At 39.8% G+C, this 19,980-nt stretch overlaps 1 protein-coding gene across 1 annotated transcript in view; it reads left to right on the forward strand.

Moving 5' to 3' along the window:
* Positions 1-7,690, forward strand: part of LOC147697825 (organic solute transporter subunit alpha-like) — an 876,545-nt gene extending 868,855 nt beyond the window's left edge. Inside the window, exon 8 of the mRNA XM_086934511.1 lies at positions 3,886-7,690. Coding sequence (XP_086790637.1) covers positions 3,886-4,073 — 188 coding nt within the window. The 3' untranslated portion in view covers positions 4,074-7,690. The remainder of the gene's footprint in view (positions 1-3,885) is intronic.
* Positions 7,691-19,980: the final 12,290 nt, after the last annotated feature.

Raw genomic sequence — 19,980 nt, forward strand, 5'->3', positions numbered from 1 at the left:
AGATCCAAAAATTCATGACGTGCCAAACTACGCATTCTGTCTACTGTCTAAAGTGCCCCGTGGACTTAGATACAAAGGGAGCACTATACACAGTGTGAAATTAAGAGTGTTGGCACACATGCGTGCCATAACGAAAAAGGATTTTAATTATCCAGTGGCACACCATTTTGTCATTAAACACAACAGTAACAGGGACCTGTTACAGTATTTCAGCATCGATTGTGAACCCCTTAATGCCTGAGGAGGGTATAGAGTGTTGAAATTGAGGAGGTTAGAGTCTCGATATATCATAGACTTACAGACAAAATCCCCCAATTGATTGAATAGTGGAGAAGAATTGACAGTACATTTGAGAAATTAACTAAGATACTGCTATTGTTGGTTGTTGCTTTTATTGATATAGAAGGATTTTAATGAGGAAGTTTTTATCCTCCTTATTATTATCATTATTTCTCTTTCTCTTGAACAATGAATTATGGGCCGATACACAGCATTATTACATGGAGCATAGGGACCATGCCTGCAACCGGCTTAATAGGTTGCGATTGCCGATCCACGGCAAGATTTATTTGTAGTCAGACCACTTGTACAATGCTACAATTTGAAATACTCAATGTCAGGTTTTTATAAATATATTCCATGACGTGCAATTTGTTACAAGTATTTGTTTGACATAAACAATAAGAGATTTACTCGTCCAAGATGGCGCGCTGTACAGCGACATCGCTCTAGCCCTTGTTTGTTGCCATGAAATTATGCATGATGCTTTAAATACGGTCCCCGCCAATGCATTTTGTAAACAACACTGACGAAGGAATTTCTCCAAAATGCTTCTGTTCATTGAAGATTAAACTGCTGCTATAACAAAGCCCTGCGAGTGCCGTTTTTCATTTTTGCGGATGTGATAGGAATTGGGAGCGTGAATATTTTTGCAGCACATCACCTCAAAACCGGCACCCGTACGTTGAGTGCCCCGCATTTGATGCAACTTGGAGCGGGATATATATATATATATATATATATATATATATATATATATATATATATATATATATATATATATATATTATACAAATCTCATTGTCCATTCATTCGTGGACTGGGAATAGTTTCTTCACCTATCATGTTCTAAGGGCATCATGTCAGTCCAACATTGGGTGGTGATCCTGCACATCAGGATAAATTGTTCAGCTGATTCCATGGGATATCATCATTTAGCCCTCTCATATGTGTCTGCAATCTGTAAATCCAACGTTCTTTGGTAAGCAGTATTTTACTGATCCCAGTCTGTAGGGTTAGTTTCTCTGTGATCGACCATGATATGTCAGTGTCATTATGTTGCATCTCAAGAACGTGGGCAGTGAGTTTGGTTGTAATCCTTCTGCATCTTATAGTGCTTCTATCTTCACTGATGCGTATTTTGATTTTCCTTGTTGTCATCCCGACATATTTTAGGTCACACCTAAATGATCTTCAAAGGCATAGCAGGGCGGCACTAACCTGTAACGGAGGTGAGGTGCCTACCACAGAGGCCGTATTAGGAAAATGTTTTCCTTTTGGTGGTTCACCACTGAATCTAAGAGGCAATCTCTGTTTCCTTACCACAAAACTTGTTCTGTCACAGTGTCAGCTTTGGCTATGCCCATATTCTCCACCAAGGTTGTGGAAGCACTTTTCTGCAAGAAATAAAAAACCAACCACAGATCTTGGTAGTTCAAAGTGATTTAGTATACATACAATTGTTTGGAGTATGGGCAGCACGTCCCCCAGTCTCTAGAAGTCAAGTTTAAAGTACTTCAAAGGAGCCCATAAACAAAACAAGTCAATCAGCAGCAATTGTGTGTAAATTTCTAGTCCTCTCATACAACTTAAGCATAGGATTGATAATAAAAGTATTTTCATGAGGATAGCAACAACAGATGACAATTATAAATGTAACTGACTTTAAATTTTCTTCTGGAAATCCTACACCTATTCCTTGAGCAAAAACCACTTTTTCCACCAAGACACCCTTAGGGACATGCAACAAATCTTTTCTTACATGCATGTGCACTTTACTCGGAAAAACCTCTTCTGCATTAAGTTTGTTTCTCTCATTGCCAAACTAATCCACACCCTCCTTTTACACTTTTTCAATATGGATAGATTACAATGAATCTATTTTTACAGCTAAGCTACCCCTACCCAAAACAAAATAAAACACAAAATGATTGTCACTATTTATGCATATTTAAGAGTAATACATGCTTAATTATATTTCTTAGAGAGGCGATTTTCTATCTCTAACAATCTAAGGCTTTCCTGAATCTAGGGTGGCTCTGCTCATTTACATATTTCACCTAAACTTGACAGTTGCAGTCTGCTTTTATATTGATATGCAGTTCATCCCTTCAAATGCCATCAATGTATTCTGACTCAAAGCTAAATGTGCTGGGTCTTCCTTAGGGTCATTTATAGGCAACCATTCTTAACAGAGGTTACAGCAACTCATGTATAACACCTGACGGTATTTTCTTCATTAATTTGATGAGGATCTCAAATGCTAAAGAAACACAAAAAAATCTAAATACTTGAAAAAAACAGAAAAACTTGCAGCACTAAAGACAAAGATCAGCTAAAAGGTCACTAACATTATTTTCATAGGCGCAGCTAAGTGTATCCTTAGGGTCTCTACAATCAAATGTTAACTCAGCCATTTAGTAATTAGCATAGCAAACAAAAGAATTCAGTCAAGTCAATTTTTACTTGTGGTGCTGGAACCTTTGTTCTCCAGAAAACCATAGTCAAGGCCACCTTCTACACCATAGCCTTGATCGAAATTGAAACCATCAATGATAGAGTAACAGCACTCATCATCAGATGCAACATGGGCCACAAATGCCACTTAGTTAGACTGCTTAGAGGATGCCTCATTGCATCATCAAGAAAGAAGATTTTCTGAGTATGGAGAGCAATAAATCAGCAGACTAGGTGATCACAGGAAGGTTTTAAACACAGGAAGTCATATAATTCTACCTCAAAAATATTGCCCACGAAAGACAGACTGTTGAAGAAGTTGGATACCCCCTCGCAGGTCTCATTCACCAAGTCACATTCGCTTTCATACACCTTTGCATTCTTGCACATCTCACTGTTCACATACAGCTCATTTTTTGTTCATGCTGTTGAAATCTGGCACCCCACTGAAGCTCACTCCAGATGAAGTTCCTACTGCAATTTGTGCAATTCAGTGTGGATCAGTGGATATAGTAGGTGGGCGTGCAGACCCCATTAAAGAAGCTGTGACTCTTCATAGCTGCTTATCTTGTCTCATTGTCTGCATTTGACTTCATTTTTCATTTAAAATGTGATACACTAGATAAGATTTGTTTTATGTGTCCTTACAAATTGGTCATTGTATTAGATTTGTTTCTAAAATAACTAATCAGGTGTATTTAGCTAATGTTGCCTGATGTAGACTATTTCTTCAATCTACATGAACGTTTTCTCTCTATAAAAAGGTTTTCGGGGATTCCAAAATTGTTTATGAAGAGCCTGTGATGCCCATAACTATGATTACTAGAAAATAACTTTTTCTTGTTGTACATGCTTGAGAAATGGTCTTCGATAAAGTTGCATTTAAACTGCTAATGTGTGCAGATGATAACATTATTATGACTTGCTTTTTCACACTTGATATTTGTACTCTAAACCCGGCACATAGTAATGGATAGAGGACTCAGTAGGATCGTCTCTGATTAAGGGAAATGCTTGTTTTTATTGTATTTTCAGATTAATTAACATAAGGGAAGAGGCGGAACATTCTTTGATTGTACACTCTGCAAGTACTACCAGTCTGACACCTGGTTAATGATTGCTGATAAAGTTCTCAACATTTATTTACAGACATGAACCAGCAGCTCCTTATTATGGAGATGTTTCTGATCACCATGCTCTCCAGAGTCTTCTACAGGAAGAGGTACGACGAGCTCGAGTTCTCTGAGGTTGATGACCAGGAGACCAATGACAATACGCAAAATATAAAAGTCATCCTCAATGGAAAGTCTGCAGAAGATGCCACCATGACCATCTAGACCAAGCCTTTGATTCTGTGTTTTTGAACTGGAGAACCTACTAGCCATAAGACCATTTGGAGAAGGCACACACCTGTCTTATCTTGGAAATGTATAGATTTTTATTGAACCAAGTACATTACTGAATCTAGAGAGCATGACTTAGTATTCGTGGACATAATCACATATATCTACAATACAGTTAACATCGCTAATGCTTAACTCTGCATACATCACTAATGTAAACATATGCACTCTATTCACGTTTTGACTTTTGTTTGTTTTTTATTTGGTTTCAATAATCTTACTTTAACCACCTCAATAACAATGTCCATTTTGGACAAATGTTATTAGAAATGTGAAAGCATAGAGAAAGTGGCCGAAGACCTTGATATATTTTAAACATGATTTTATTTAACCACTGAAAATTTCAGAAGGGAATTAGGACCTAGGGAACTCCGCATTGCTTATTGCTGGTGCTCCACAATTGGTAGTCAAAGGGCTCAGTGAGGGGGAGAGTGGGATGATAAACCTAATTTCAGGAAATTCGGAGGGAACAATTGGGCAAGAGATGAAAGTCTAGCAACCATAAAATAGAAGAAAGATGTTGAACTAAATGTATTGTATGACCCAACAAATGTTTAGAATTTAATCTGACGGCTGTGACCCATAGGATTGGGGTTAACATACAAAGGGCCTGATTATGACTACGGTGGTGGTGCAGGCACTGGAGGTCCGGCCCCCCTATTACTAGTTGGCCAGTCGGACCACCATGGGACAACTGCTACCACCAGGGATCGCAGATCCCTGGTGGTCAGTCTGAGGCCCACAATAGGCTGGTTGTGCCGCTGTGGCACCACCAAGCATATTACAAGTTTCCTCGCCGCCATAGTTTTCATGGCGGTGAGGAAACTAAGGGAGACCTACAGGGCCCATTGGTGCCTCAGAGCAACAGGGATGCATGCAGGGGGTAGTTGTTGTGCAGTAACTTGCTTTGGCGTTCCCATTGTGTTGCCTTTCAAAGGCTCACTGCCAGGGAGCGCTAAAGCACCGCCCGCCAGACTAGGAGAAAACTCCTATTCTGGTGGGTGGTGTCAGTGCGGCTTTGGTGGTGTGGCAGTTCGGCACTGACGTGGCGGCCAATGCCACACTGCCAAAGTCGTAATCAGGCCCATAGCATTTTCAGCACCTCATACAGAGTATTGGGCCATTTTGAAGCTACAACATATGCAAAAGGATATAATGCTTAAAGTCCAGGTAAGGATCTCAAAATGATCCAGTGGTTGATATAAACAGCCAGGAGGGAGGATATAACTTATTTTAGAGGAAATTACAACTATGTAAATATGTGCATGCTGGAAGTAATGTAACAGTGAGTGGTTGAGCTGAGAATAATGTGCAAGAGCAAGTTTTGTATTTTTGAAATAATACATGCTGCTACAAGCAAGCATTTTCAACAGAAACATGACTCTACAATTGTTTTTAAATCAGGATGAAAGGTATTCGGGGTAAAAAAAGGATTGATTTTTTAATTGAAATGGCCCTAACTTAACAGTTCTTTCTGACAGCAGTGATAGAGAAGGCAAAATCAATAACTAAATCCAAGGAGTTTTGAACAATAGTAGTCAATATGCAAGGAGTATACTTATGTTGGCACTTTTCTTAGTGCTAATATGGGGTCTATAAAGCTCTATCTGATTAATCAAAATTTGCAACTGAGGCCGGTCAACAATTCAGTAAATTTAAATAACATACAGTGCATTAGGGTCCACAGTGAAGACAGAAAAAGGTGAAGTTTCAAACCATTAGGGTCTGTGAAAGGGTTTTTAGTAGGTTATAGAAAAGGGCGCACAGCTGGGTATTGACACAATATTATTTCGTAGTTTTATGGTGAATATGAGGTGCAACATTGGGTGAGGGGATAAGCCCTATAACCCCTCAATGTAGTGTCAGTCAAGAAAGACACTGTATACAGTACTTTTCAAGACCCATGCAAGGAAACCAGCCGGCTGGTTTCCTTGAAGATTAAAAAACACCCTTTCTCAAGACTGATTCCAAGAATATTGATTACTTATTTGCAATCTAACGCTTTGTCTACTATTGTACTATAATGTCTACATTGACAGTTTTGTTTACTACTTAGAGTGTGCATGGGTCTTGAAAATTGAAGTTTCAAACCATGAAGGTTTTTTTACAGGTTAAAAGGTTTGCAGAAGGCAAAACTTCAAGTTAGTATCAATCAAGAGGCGGTACATGGATGCATCAATCAATATGAAGTTCAAATCAAGCTGAGTTATAAAAAAAGAAGACTAATTAGCAGGAGTTTCCTCAAAGAAAGGGGTTTAGAAAATCAGTTTTGCTGCTCCAAACTACATACAAGCAACTCTCTTTGCTTGTCCCGAAATACAGTCTACTCTGCACTAGCTTAAATTGCACAGTTCTAAAGTGTGTTACACCTACACGTAGTTCTCACAAAACTATCCAATCAGGTTGCAGTAAAAAGATACAATTTTGAGCTCATTCGCTTCTCAGTATCCTTCACAATAAAGCAAGAGCGGCTGGAAGGTTTCACCATCAACATCTTCTCAGCCAAAGACTGTTTTTTCCAGTTTTGTGAATGCGGAGCATTTTGTGGCTTTGGGTAAAAAAGCAGGCACACAAGGCTGATCAGGTGCAGATTTTTGGGGTATGGCAGGCATTCGGAGCGGATGCCTGTGACCAATTGGAAGTTTTATGATAAGGGTGGGGGATGGGAACTGCCAGGAAGTATTAACGCTGATTTGGTATTATTTGATGAGCATTTTGTTTATGGGGATGTCTCTGAGGATATCAATGAAGGGGATTTTTTGGAAGGAATTGATGATAATACAAATTTCTTAAGTCATGATCATGTTTTATCAAAGGGAGGGTCGGGGGCTTTATCTGTAATAAAACAAGATATGTTGAACCAGCGTGTACCCTGCAGATGTACTGTTGCAACCAATTTTAACATTCCTTGATAATCACAGCAAAGAATACTTGTCACATGAGAAAGAAAGCAAAGGAACATCACGTTTTTTAATTTGGAGTTCAGCTTCACCTAGAAATAGAATTCATGGGTTATGAAGCAAGATAGCATCCAACTTAGCCATTTTAAAATGCAAGGTTACATTAGCTGTGGTCAATCTAAACCTGAAAAATACATAGTTAATAAGATTTGCATATTTACATGGTAATGATAATTCAAAAATAATGCAAAAATATATTGTATGAAAAAAAACCTTCACATTCAGCCAACCTGGATGCACCAATTTAGATCTGCGAGAAAAAAAGAACGGAATATGTAAATAAAGAACACGAAAAAGCCAATTTAATTACCATTTAAAGCAAAATAAAAATAATTTAAATGTAACTACATTGCTAAATTATTTTCATCATCCTGTTGCTTGGATAGTAATCTCTATTAATGATTCAATTTGGCTTAGGTCACAATTGAAAACGTGAAATCATAATTCTGTGCAATTATTCCTATGCATAGACTGAATTTGTAACTATTTTGGGATATCTAACAATACCAGAAGTACTACTGTAAAATCTATGCATGCGAACTGTAACTTTGTGTATAATTCTGCATGCTTAAATAAAAATCAAATGTGCAATTTGTGTTTCTACCAAGGGAAAATGCATTTCTCCAAAGAGTAAGTCCTTCCCCAAGCCTCAGATCCTATATGGGATGCTCTCTTCCTGTTCCTCTAATACAGTTACTGTGGCCCTTTACTTGGAGCAAATGTTGTGGGTATCTATGGTGTGAACAGGCCAGGAAACTGTGAATTTACATGTTTATGGATGTTCACCAGTTTATACAGGTGGAACCACACAGGAACACAAACATACTAGACCTGTCCTCCAAATGTTTTGAGGATATGGCAAAAATTATTCGTTATGTGGTACTTCATGCACTACAGGAAGCCTCTGGTTCACAAGTATTCTCTGGTGTCTGCTGTTTATTTGAGAGATAGGTGCACAGCAGACCCCATATGCCTTGAGGTCATGACATATGATGTTGAAGTGTGGTATATGTGTAAACAGTGTAATTGAAAAATACTGTATCTTTCTGGCTTGAGAATGTAAATTTGGCCTAGCAACCAGCTCTTTCCAGCTTCACTCTTGTCGTCTGTTCACCTAGGGTTGTCAGAAAAGGGTCATAGTAGACTAGCAAGAGGAAAGTTATCTATAGAGATTTGTATGACCCTAGGAATAACGTCTATGATGGCCTCTCCAGCGTTATGAACTCCCAGACAGTACCATGCCAAAAGACATCCACAAGAGTATATGAGCATCTATGACAGGATTAAATCGGGATCTATGAGGAATGTGGGATATGAGGATTGCACTGTGTGCTGGAGTAAAAAATATAATAGACATCCATTGAAAATATGTTCAGCTCTACATGATTAGGAATACACCATCTTGGATAGAAGGCCAATTTGTGTTAATAATCTGTCACCAAGTCTAGGTTTGCCAGTGATTTCCTCATCAAATAAAGTTATGTTATGTTATGCAGTATTTGTAGCTCGCACAGATACTCAGGAGTGTCCCACTGAGGATGGAGAGCGTGACAACAGAAAGGATCAGGAATAAGGTGGCTATTGTTTCTTAAATATCCTAAGACCCTGGATATTCCACAGGTCCAAAGGAAGGGAATTCCAAGCCGCTGCTGCCTTGACAAAAAGAGAGTTGCCCTCCAGGCGAGTCCTGCGGAAACGAGGAACCACTGCCAGTCTTTACTAAGCAGAACGGAGACTTCTGCGAGGGGCATTGAAGGCAAATTCTTTCTGAAGATATACCGGCCCCTGGCCATGCATGGCACTATGAGCCAAAGTGAGAGCTTTGAACTGAACTCGGTGGGCCATGGGGAGCCAATGGAGGTCACGCAGATACTGATACTGTTTCATGCTCGAACTTCCTGGGATTTGCAACAAAACCCTAGATGCCACGTTCTGTATTGTTTGCAATTATTTTTGCTGATACCCTGGCACCAAAGTACAGACCATTGGCATAATCGATGCGAGATAAAATGAGGGCGCAAGTCACCATTTCTTAAACTGATCTAGGTAGCAAGGGGAGAAACGTTCTGAGTGATTTTAATGTGCCGAAGCAGACCCCTGCAAGTCTCTTTATCTGCGTGGGGAACCTAAGGTCTTCCCCAAACCAGACTCCTAAGCTCTTAGCAGGGTTGCCAGTTGAATTTGGCCGGGGATACTCTGAAGGCCACGGCGACTCACTAAAAGCTGGAGGAAAATATCCATACAGGAGGACCTCCAATTTGCCCTCATTGCACTTCAGCTGCGCCCATGCGAGCCATTTGAAAACAGCAGAGAAACAGTTTTGAGCTGCAGCCGGTGACAGATCATTTTCACTCCAAGTGAAGAGGAGCTGGGTATCATCCGCATAGGATATAATCTTAGCTCCCAGCTCCTCTGCAAGATAGATCTGGGGCGTGATGAAGATATCGAAAAGCAGAGGGCTCAAAGTAGAGCCCTGCGGAGCCCCTGTAGACACCCTCCTGGGGGTCGAAAAAAACGGTGGCAGACAAACCTGCTGGGTGCGGTCCTCTAGAAAGGATTTAAGCCAATCCAATCCCATGCACAACCAGACATGCCAATGCTAGAGAGACGGGCAAGACATTGTTGATGGGGGACCTTATCGAAGGCAGCAGAGAGGTCCAGCAAAATCCAGGCCCCTCTGCTGCCAGCGTCCAGACATTCTCTTATTGCCTCCAACATTTCAACAAGAGCCGTCCCTGTGCTGTAAGATGCCCTAAATCCAGATTGGGCAGGGTGGAGAGCACCAGATGACTCAACAAAGGTGGCCAGCTGCCTAAAGACTGCTTTCTCGCACACCTTTGTGACTGCCGGGAGAAGGTATATAGGGCGATAGCTGACAAGGAGAGCCGGATCTAGGGAGGGCTTCTTCAGAAGCGGAAGCAATTTGGCCTGCTTCCATGCCAAAGGGACAGTGGCAGTCTGGAGGGATAGATTTAAGATGGCGTTCACCTCAGGATTGATCACCTCTGCAACCCCTGCTAACAGCCTAGCCAGACATGGGTATGTAGGAGAACCCGATTTGAGTGATTTAAGAATGGCCAAGGAGTCCAGCGCCTTAATGGGTGAGAATTGTGGGAGCAGATGAGGAGGAAACTAAAGGGCTTACAATGCAAGGTTTGGCCTGCCCCAGAATACGAGGCCCTAGACTACCTTGGATCTCCTGAATTTTTTTCAATAAAGAAATCCGAGTGTGAGGTTTTTTTTAGCAGTAGTGTAGCTGGAGAGAATATTTGCATCTAACTTGCCCTGCCAATCATCTCCTACCTGAACCATGCCTTGAATTGCAAGTATACATTAGGACAGTGGACCTTAGGGCTTTACTTGCCAGTATAATCTGCAAAGAACTGGATTCAAGTCGATCCTTTTCAATAATAAGGTGGGGCAAGTGCTTATAGGTGTGGTACCAGAAAGTTGCAAAATGCATTTGAGTAGCAAAGTAGTATCTTTTGAGATCTGGGACCACAAAACCACTGCTTTCATATGGGAGGGTGAGAATAATCCATTCTGTAAGGGTCTTGTTTGCAGACCAGAAACTATGAATGGCTGACCTCCAACCTAGATTATTCTGGACATCAGTGAGTATAGTTTCAGAAAAAAGACTTTGTGAAGGGGCATCAGGATAGTCTTGAACAGGTATAGAAATTTGGATACAGCTACCTTTTTCGCAATAGTATCCTACCCAACGTGGACAGGGTAATCCAGGGTTCTATGTACGTGTCTATATGGCCAATAAAAGGGCCATAGTTATCTTGCAGGATCGTGTCTTTATCACTGTGTTTAAAGAACCCACGTAGAGCCAGTGTATCAGGAACATTAGACACATTTATTGTGCTCTCGATCTAAGTGGCGTAAGTACAGAGGGGCATATTTAAAAGACCCCTGCGCCACCTGTGTGTCTCTTTTTTTGACGCTCCGGTGGCGCACAATGATGAGCCATGTTTACAAGGCCACGTTTTGCGCCAGCACAGGGATGTGTTGGATTGCTGTAAATATGACGCTTTACTCCACTCTCCTAATGATGCAGCTCAAACGCAGCAAAATAACATGCAGTGCCGCACTGCGCCATGTTCTAGTAAATATGCTCCCTGAGTTGCTCCAATTGATCTTAATAGCAAGCAGTGTTCCAAATCTTTTAATTTCTTCTATTATCTTAGGTAAATCAAGAGTTTTACCTTTATTTGACAGGTGAGGAGCTCCATATATAAGGCAAATAGGAGGGGTAACAGGGGACAGCCATGTCATGTTCCACTCTTTATCTAGACCCTACCCGATTGGTACTTATTGGCACACATCTTACCTGTAGGAGGAGCGTTAATGAGTTTAGTGAGGGAGAGCATACAAGTGCCTATTCCCATAGTTTGAAGTATAGAGAATAGGAAGAGTAATTCAGTGACTCAAAAACCTTTTTTGTGTACAGCAGAACTGACACGGCATCGATCTCTGGTCTTATCTGGAGGCGCTTTGCTAAAATAGTGTGCAGAATACACACCGTGGATCTCCTGGGTATACACTCTGATCTGTCAGGAAGTATGAGTTTGTTCATGATTGACGCGAGTCTAGTTGTGTTGGTACAAGTAAACCCAGAGAACCCACATAGGAAATTATACACAAGATATCCACATTCGAAAATCAACACAGGACAAAATTCAGGTACAAGTGAAGGTGTATCTACATTTTAGAAATCATTAAAGAAACTAAAAAGTCAACAGTTAGTCATTCAATTGAAAATACTATGAATGGAAATAAAGAGGAATCAATATAGGCAGTGGAAGATGCCCCTTGATCTAGTCACTAGCAAAAACCAAATATGGCCTAGCACAAAAGTAATAATAAATCAAGGAGTAAATAATGATAGAGACTGTTCATTTCATTTTAAAAGCAGGTGATAATCATGAAAAAATACTATGTATTGATCTAATAAGAAGACTAACATGGAGTCTGCCTTCAAGGAAAGCAAGGAAAAGAGCTGTCTCACTTCCCAAAACAACTGTTTTTATAGAATTGTAGCAACAGGGATTCAAGCTCTAACTATGATGTGAAATGGAACCATGGCATGTAACCTAGAACTGCAACAATTCAAGCCAATCATCATTTACAATTTGCAATATATGTCTTCCAAAAATGAATAGCCTATGAGTTTCTGTGACCTACATACATGGGGAAATTGTATTGCATCATCAAACAATAGCTGCTTGAAAATATAAAGAGGCCATGTTCTACCAGGAAGACAACAACATGGAATGTTTAAACATTGTATGTATGTTCCTCCGGCAACAATCAATGAGTTCATACATTGTTACAACACAAATACACAGAATCTCCACAGAACAGGCATGTTTAATTTATTTAATCAAGTGAGGAAGGGCTACTATCAGAAACACATCTTATTTGGAAAGATAGGAGATTACTTAATCAACTAGGATATGAAATTATTGTTTGTTCCTCTGCCGGGGCATCTGTAAGAGGGGTGGCTATACTCAAAGACCGGCGAGTTAGGTCAGAAGTGATGCAGACTGCTCATGATAAGGATGGTAGATGGGCAATAGTTCAGTTCAAGCATGAAAACAATACATTTGTACTATGTGTGGTGTATGGATCAAATATAGACGAACCAAGGGTCTTTGATCAACTGAACATTAAACTTTTGGACTGGGCAGGGGAACTTATAATTATGGGCGATTTCAATTGCATTATGGATTATAAATTGGATACAACCAGACCAAACAGTCATCAACGGATGCATAAGACTAGGGCAGCCATATTAGATATTTGTCATTTACATAACATTAAAGATGCCTGGCGACAACTATACTCAAAACGACCTGGGTATACTTATTATTCGGCACCTCACAAACTATGCTCCAGATTGGACATGGCCCTAGTCAGCGATAATCTATTAAAGACTTGCTCTATGACCCTTTGCCCTCGTATTTCTTCTGATCACAATGCCATAATTATATCATTTTCCATACCACATAGGGCAATCCCTTCTAGAATGTTCTCCTTTCCCAGATATCTCATTTCAGATCAATCCTATATCTCGCAGCTGAAAGCCCATCTTGCTGAATTTATCAGCATCAACAAGAACTCGGCCTCATATCATATAGTATGGGATGCCTGTAAGGCAAGTATTAGGGGCTTCACACAGGCCTATGTGTTTAGGCAAAATGCTGAACTTAAACAGAGTCAAGCTTTGGTAACATCACAAATAATTAATCAAGAAGAGCTATTAGCCCTAGCACTTCGACATAATCTACCAACTCGTATGGATATCAATCTTAAACTTAGTAAATTAAAAAATGATGCAAAGAAAGTTCTTTATCAGAAATACAGTGCCAACATTCACAAATATAAAATAGCGCAATACGAGGGGGGGGACAAAATTGGCCGTATTTTGGCCTATAAAGTGGCGGAAGCCAGAGCAGGCTCCTTAATTTCCAATATCCGGGGGTCAGATAATAACATATATAATAAACCACAGGAAGTGTTAGAGCAATTTGCTAGCTTCTATAAAACTCTATATACCCCAGAAAATCAACCAGATTCCGATCTCATACGGGATTATATAGATAAATATACACCGTGATCTGCTGATAGGCTAGACTTGAGCTCTCTGTCTGACGATCTAACCATGGTAGAGCTACACCAGGCTATCAACTCCCTGCCCGGGGGCAAAGCAGCAGGGGAAGATACCATCCCGTTAGAGCTATATAAGGCCTGTTTGCCTGAACTAGACTTATTATTATTAGAAGTTATGCAGTCATTAGGGACGAACGGAAATGCACCTAAGTCATGGAATAGGGCGAAAATAATATATTTTTTTAAAAAGGATAAACCAAAGGAAGAGAGGGGGTCATATCGACCAATCTCATTGATTAATACAGACGCTAAACTTTTTGCTAAAATTCTTGCACTTAGACTGGTACCTGTTATGCCCCAACTAGTCAACACACAACAACATGGTTTTATTTTTGGGAGGGACACTACCTCACATGTAAACACGGCTATTACGGCTTTTGACGTTGCTGAGATAGAATCCACCCCACTAGGCATGATCTTATTAGATGCAGAAAAAGCATTTGATCAAGTGGGGTGGAACTATCTATGGAGCGCGTTGTCCAAAATAGGGTTTAGGGGAAAGTTTTTGAGGGGCATACAGGCTTTATACGACAACCCCATTGCCTGTACTAGCTACAACGGTTTAACTTCCTCAGATTTTCCAATTTTGCGTGGCACACGCCAGGGCTGCCCTCTTTCACCTCTTTTATTTGCTCTTTCTTTAGAACCTTTTTTAATGGCTCTTAACTCCCAAAACCTGATTGTCCCTTTCAGCTCTGGCTCAAAAGAGCTCAAATTGACCGCCTACGCTGATGATATTGCCGTTTACACACACGATATAAATCAGGCTTTAAAAGGAATTAAACTAGAGGCTACTAAATTTGGGAAAGTTTCTGGTTATAGGCTCAATATACAGAAGACGCAAGTTATTGCAAACTACTCACCGTCTACGGCTACTACGGAGATTTGTAAGGTAGCTACCTATCTTGGTGTCAAAATCACGGCCAAAATACAAGAAATAAATCACATTAACTATAACGAGATAATCAAATCCACTGCTTTAATTTTAAAGAAATGGCATAGGTTACCTCTGAATATCATCGGCAGAATTAATCTCATTAAGATGAAGGTATTACCTAAGTTCTTATATTTATTCCGATCGATCCCGCTAGCATTGAATAACCGGTTTTTTCAACAATTAGATGGCATCTTCAATAGTTTTATCTGGGGCTATAAAAAAGCAAGAAGATCATTGAAATACTTGAAAAACACTACGAATGAGGGAGGGCTTAATTTTCCAGATTTCAAGTTGTATTTTTGGTCTTCATTTTTTTTACGACTACGTTCTTTGCTTCATAAGGAGGGAACTATATTGTTTCATCAATTTATGCTGAAACAAGAGTCAAACATGTTTTTGCTTAGAGTAAATGACCCCAATTATTTCAAGAGGGTAAGGTTCAAGACGGCCAGGGATATAGTAAAGATATGGAAAAACATATTGACTTATAGCAGGACCTCATTTTTTCATCCAAAACTAATACTATGGGGCAATCCTGGTCTCCCAAGAATATTCTCCGACAATATTAATAACATATGGGCTGAGAAGGGAATTAATACTCTGGCCGATTTATATGGCCCACAGGGATTTGCTGACTTCAACATGCTTAAATTTACATACGATTTACCAGAACATGCCAGATATAAATATTTACAGATTCATGATTTTCTAATTAACAAAAAAAAAGATTCGAAATATTACAGAATGTGACATTTGGACCTGTTTATATTCTAAAAAATCCAAATCAGTTATTAGTGGGGCTTATAAGCTACTAGTAAAATACAAAACAAACGACCTGTCTAAACTAACGGAAAAATGGGGGGCCCAACTCGGCCTAAATGTTACTATGAAACAAATAGAGAACTCACTGTCTAATATTAATAAGCTAGTTAGATCTTCTAGTCTCAGGCTACAGCAGTTTAGAACTACTTGTATGCTCTATTACACTCCTGCAAGAATCTCTAGGTGGTCCCCTAATCCTGATTTCACAGATCGTACAAAATGCCCTAAATGCTCTGAAGTAGCTGCTAATTTAGTACATATGCTATTCTCCTGCCCCAAGCTTAAGACTTTTTGGGATAGGGTCCAAGATATTTGCAGACTTAAGAAGATCGGGTTGCCCATGTTTACTGCTTCCTTAAATCTGCTAGATTGCAATACTTCCTCAACCCCACAATCTTCCTTGGCAACCATACTAATCTCTTGTGCTAAACTAACTGTCGCAAGAGCCTGGATTGCCACGGACCCACCTACTGTCTAGGATTGGTGGGCTCTAGTAATGGAAATACACACCATGGAACTTGCCTTAGCAAATACAAGGGGTGGACGCTCATTGGTCAAATTTGAAAGAAATTGGGGAACATGCTGTTTGACATGATATGATTTTGTCAAGCTTTATTTTTATTTGACTCATTATGAAATGTACTAGCTACTTTTTCCCGATGTTCTATGAATTTGTATGTATATGATCTTCTGCTGTTTTTGTTGATACCCTCGTGCTTTTTATTACCCATTTATTTGCTGTGTATATTTAATTATTTTCTCTTATATTTTCTATGTCCTGGATATATATATGTATCTTTTTCTTTTTCTGTCAGCCTGTTTACAATAAAAAAAATAAAAAAAAACAAGTGAGGAAGGGCACTGTAGGAACGCAGTGCATAGTGAAACTTTTTAAAGCCACGTTTTCAGTGCAATCAAGCTAAGACCCAATATTAGCTTTGGTGCCCACTTATCCTAACTTAAACACTTATAATTCCTTAAATACTGAAGGATATTTTTAAAACTTAGTGCACTGAGACACAATACAGAACATTTAAAATGTGTAGTGTATGGGATTACAAATAAATCTAAGACCTTGTTATGTCAACTTTAAAACACTTCATTATGAAAATACAATGCACATTGGGACTCAACTATGTTAATTTAGCATGCAATTTTATTAATTAAAAAATCATGCCATCAGTTGCTATTATTTTGGCAAGGATTTTCTTATCTATGTTTAAAAGGTATATGGTTCTGCAGGATGCACTCTACATATGTGTCAGCCTACTCCACTACTGTAAATTTGTGTTGATACCTTTCCTTTAGTCACAGGAAAACTAAATACTTGTTTCACCTACCATTCTGCTCTGTCTTATCTTAAGTTTACTTGCTTGTAAAGATAGAAGTGCATTCCAGCTGTAATATAATCTGTAGACCAAGCTTGGCCATGTGCTAAATTCCCTCAGGTTAACACACACATCCACAAACAGGCTTGCTCAGACAGAATGCGCACAATGAAAACAAACTCAAGAGTTATAAAATATTTTTTACATTGGAAAGTATAGAAAAGGTGAAATCTAGGAGCATGAGGTATGTTGTTAGTTGTTAGGAATTTGGGTTAAAACTATCTTGAGGAAGGAAATACCTAACTTAAATATTTTCTGAGTCTAGGTAGGAAAACTAAATGTCAAAGCAAGATAAAAATTGGGCTTTGAGGGCAATCTCTTTATACAACATCAAAAGGGGTAATTTAAGAAGACAACAAAAGTTCATTTACAAGTCCATATGTCTTAAATCGAAGTCAGTGAAAATGAAAAGTCTCAAAGGTTCAACAGAAATAGAAAGACATTCCCCTAACCCATACATGGTCTCCTCCTGGTTGTGCTGGGTTTGGGACACAAGTATCTACCATCCTCCATGTCAGCAGTGATTGATGAGTGGGCAGGACAAGGCTTCCCTTAAAGAATGGTGGACACTGGGTGCGAAGAAGAAATAAAGACAATGGACGACCTGGGACCTACAATAACATTGTGTGGGGTGGTCGTGGGTTGATGGGGCTGAAGAAGGCAGTAGTTCAAAAGAACAACAAGCAAGCTGTGTTCCAGTGATGGTCAACTAGGACATCGTGCACGTCCTTGTAGCCCAAGTGTGTATCTACAAACTCCTCATCAAGGAGGGGGCATCATGACCTGTTGACTAGTATCCAATTGGCTGATGGCTTTCTGGACTCCTGCCGAGCACATAAATGGAGAGGAAGGTAGAGAGGGCCACATCTGAGAGCTCATGGGTGTCAATGCCCAAGCTCTCTCTTGGCCTAGCTTTTCCTTTAGGCGGTCCCTGTTTTTTGGACGAGAAGGAATGGGTGGAGGAAGCCTCAGCCCTGCACTCATTGGGACACCAACACTGACCTCGAAGTAGCATCAGACACCAATGTCAAGGGACCTATTCTTCAGAAATCCTGGTGTCATCCTGGCCAGGAGGGTACCTGTCATCAGTTTCTTCATGGCTAGTAGTGTACAGGGTGACCCGTGTCTACCTAAAGCCTCCAACCAGAGAGGGTTTGTAAAGTGACATGTCTGGCTCTGGGTGGCCAGATCTACACCTGTGGTTTTGTCATCCTCCACCGTGAAGATGTTTGTTGATGCCCTCCTTTAATTTGATCTCCTCCTCCAGCTTTGCTTATGTCCTGTTCTTTGCCTGCTTTCTGGCTACCTGATGCAAAGGAAGAGGGAAAGTGGAAAAGGATCATGACTGCTTGTTGTTACTGCTTCATGCCCTCCTTCATGTCTATCACAGAGCAACATTTTAATGTGTCTATGTGGAACTTAGCTCTAGCCTTCCAGGATCACAATGATTGAATTTATGTCTTATGAAAAAGTTGATTTTCGGCTATTACCCTATAGTGGGGAGTGCTGCTACCCACACCGAACTGATGAGCTACTGTTGCACCTTCTATTTCACCACATACTGCACAAGTTATATGAGAATAAATTGCCATAGGGTGTAAAGATTTATTTTTGGAATTATATGGTTCTTCGTACTTCGGCCAATTCTTTCTGACATAAGCATGTGACTACACAAGTAATATTATATCGAAGTCATGAAACCAAAATATTCAAAAAGTGGATGTTGTATAACTAACTGCAGGCAAGAATTGACAAAGACTGGTTCATGAATGTGTGAAGATTTCAAATGCAGAAAGCGTGTGACTACGTGCAAGAATTAACACAGAGGACTAGATCATGAAGGTGTGATGATATCCTGTGTTACATTAAATATTATAGAGTGCCTTATCGCATATGGAAAATATGGATTTAAGTCAAAAATATATATTGAGCCAGTGTGGTTATAATTCAGCCAGACTTTCCACAAGAAAATCTTTTTATTGTTTTTTAATAACAGTTGCTCTTTGGTAAATCTACAGAAAACTTTAAAATAACTCAATCTATGGCTCTTTCATGGAAGTTTTTGCGCTCATCCATCAATAAGTGGCGAAGGAAACGATGGGATCCCTAAAGTGCAAATTCTCATTTTAATTCCCATAGGAAAGTTTACTTTTTGATACAGAAATAAACAAAATTAAAACAAATTTAGCACAAAGTTAGAACTTTACTCAGAAAGTGGTAGCTGTTTCCGGCCTACGGAATGACATTTTAAGGGTAAGAGTGGATGTAATCCAAGCCATTCACCCCACTCTTGTTGGGCAAGGGTCCAGGATAAGAAAGTTTTTTTTGTCCCTGCCCCTGATTGTAAAATGCTCTTTGGTGCATGTACGTATGGACTGTGCTTTTTAGCTTTCAAGCCGCATTAAGTATTTAAGACCTTTGCTATTTAAATACAGAACTGTGCAAAGGATGAAAGCTGCAGAGTTGCTGTCAGAAATGCATCATTTAGATGTGGCAGTAGGAATTGCTCAGTTTTCACGTTCTGTCAAAGTGTTTTAATGATGGATTACAGTGTGGGTGTGGGTTGGCCTAATGGGCTTTAAATTAATGTTACACTATAACTGCTTTTATGTGGGGGGTTTTAGAATGTTTTATGGACAATTGTCCAAATAAACTTATTTTCTACCTACCTACCTTTCTACCTACCTACTACTTCAGAAAGCAGGCTTTTTCTGAATTGGTGTAAATAGGTTCAGGGGTGGGTGCAGGGCCTGGCCAGAGGACGGCCTCTCGGCTAACCACCCACTGCACATGACAGGGCGACTGGTCATCTACAGGTGGTTGGGCACATGGCCTGGACTTAATTTTTGGTAACATGCAGGGCACGTAGCGTATCTGTCATCTCACCCACATTTGATGGATGTTAAACTCTTTTTGATGGTATTCACCCACCTAAGAAACAAAATGCCTTCATAGACATTTATACGGTCACCTATTTTTTAAACCTTGAGCATACGCTAAAAAAGTCCTTGCTCTCTAGTTAATGGAATCCCCCTGTTACAGATTTGTCATGACTC

The sequence above is a fragment of the Lissotriton vulgaris genome, chromosome 8 (assembly GCF_964263255.1).
Source record: "Lissotriton vulgaris chromosome 8, aLisVul1.2, whole genome shotgun sequence".
NCBI lineage: Eukaryota > Metazoa > Chordata > Amphibia > Caudata > Salamandridae > Lissotriton > Lissotriton vulgaris.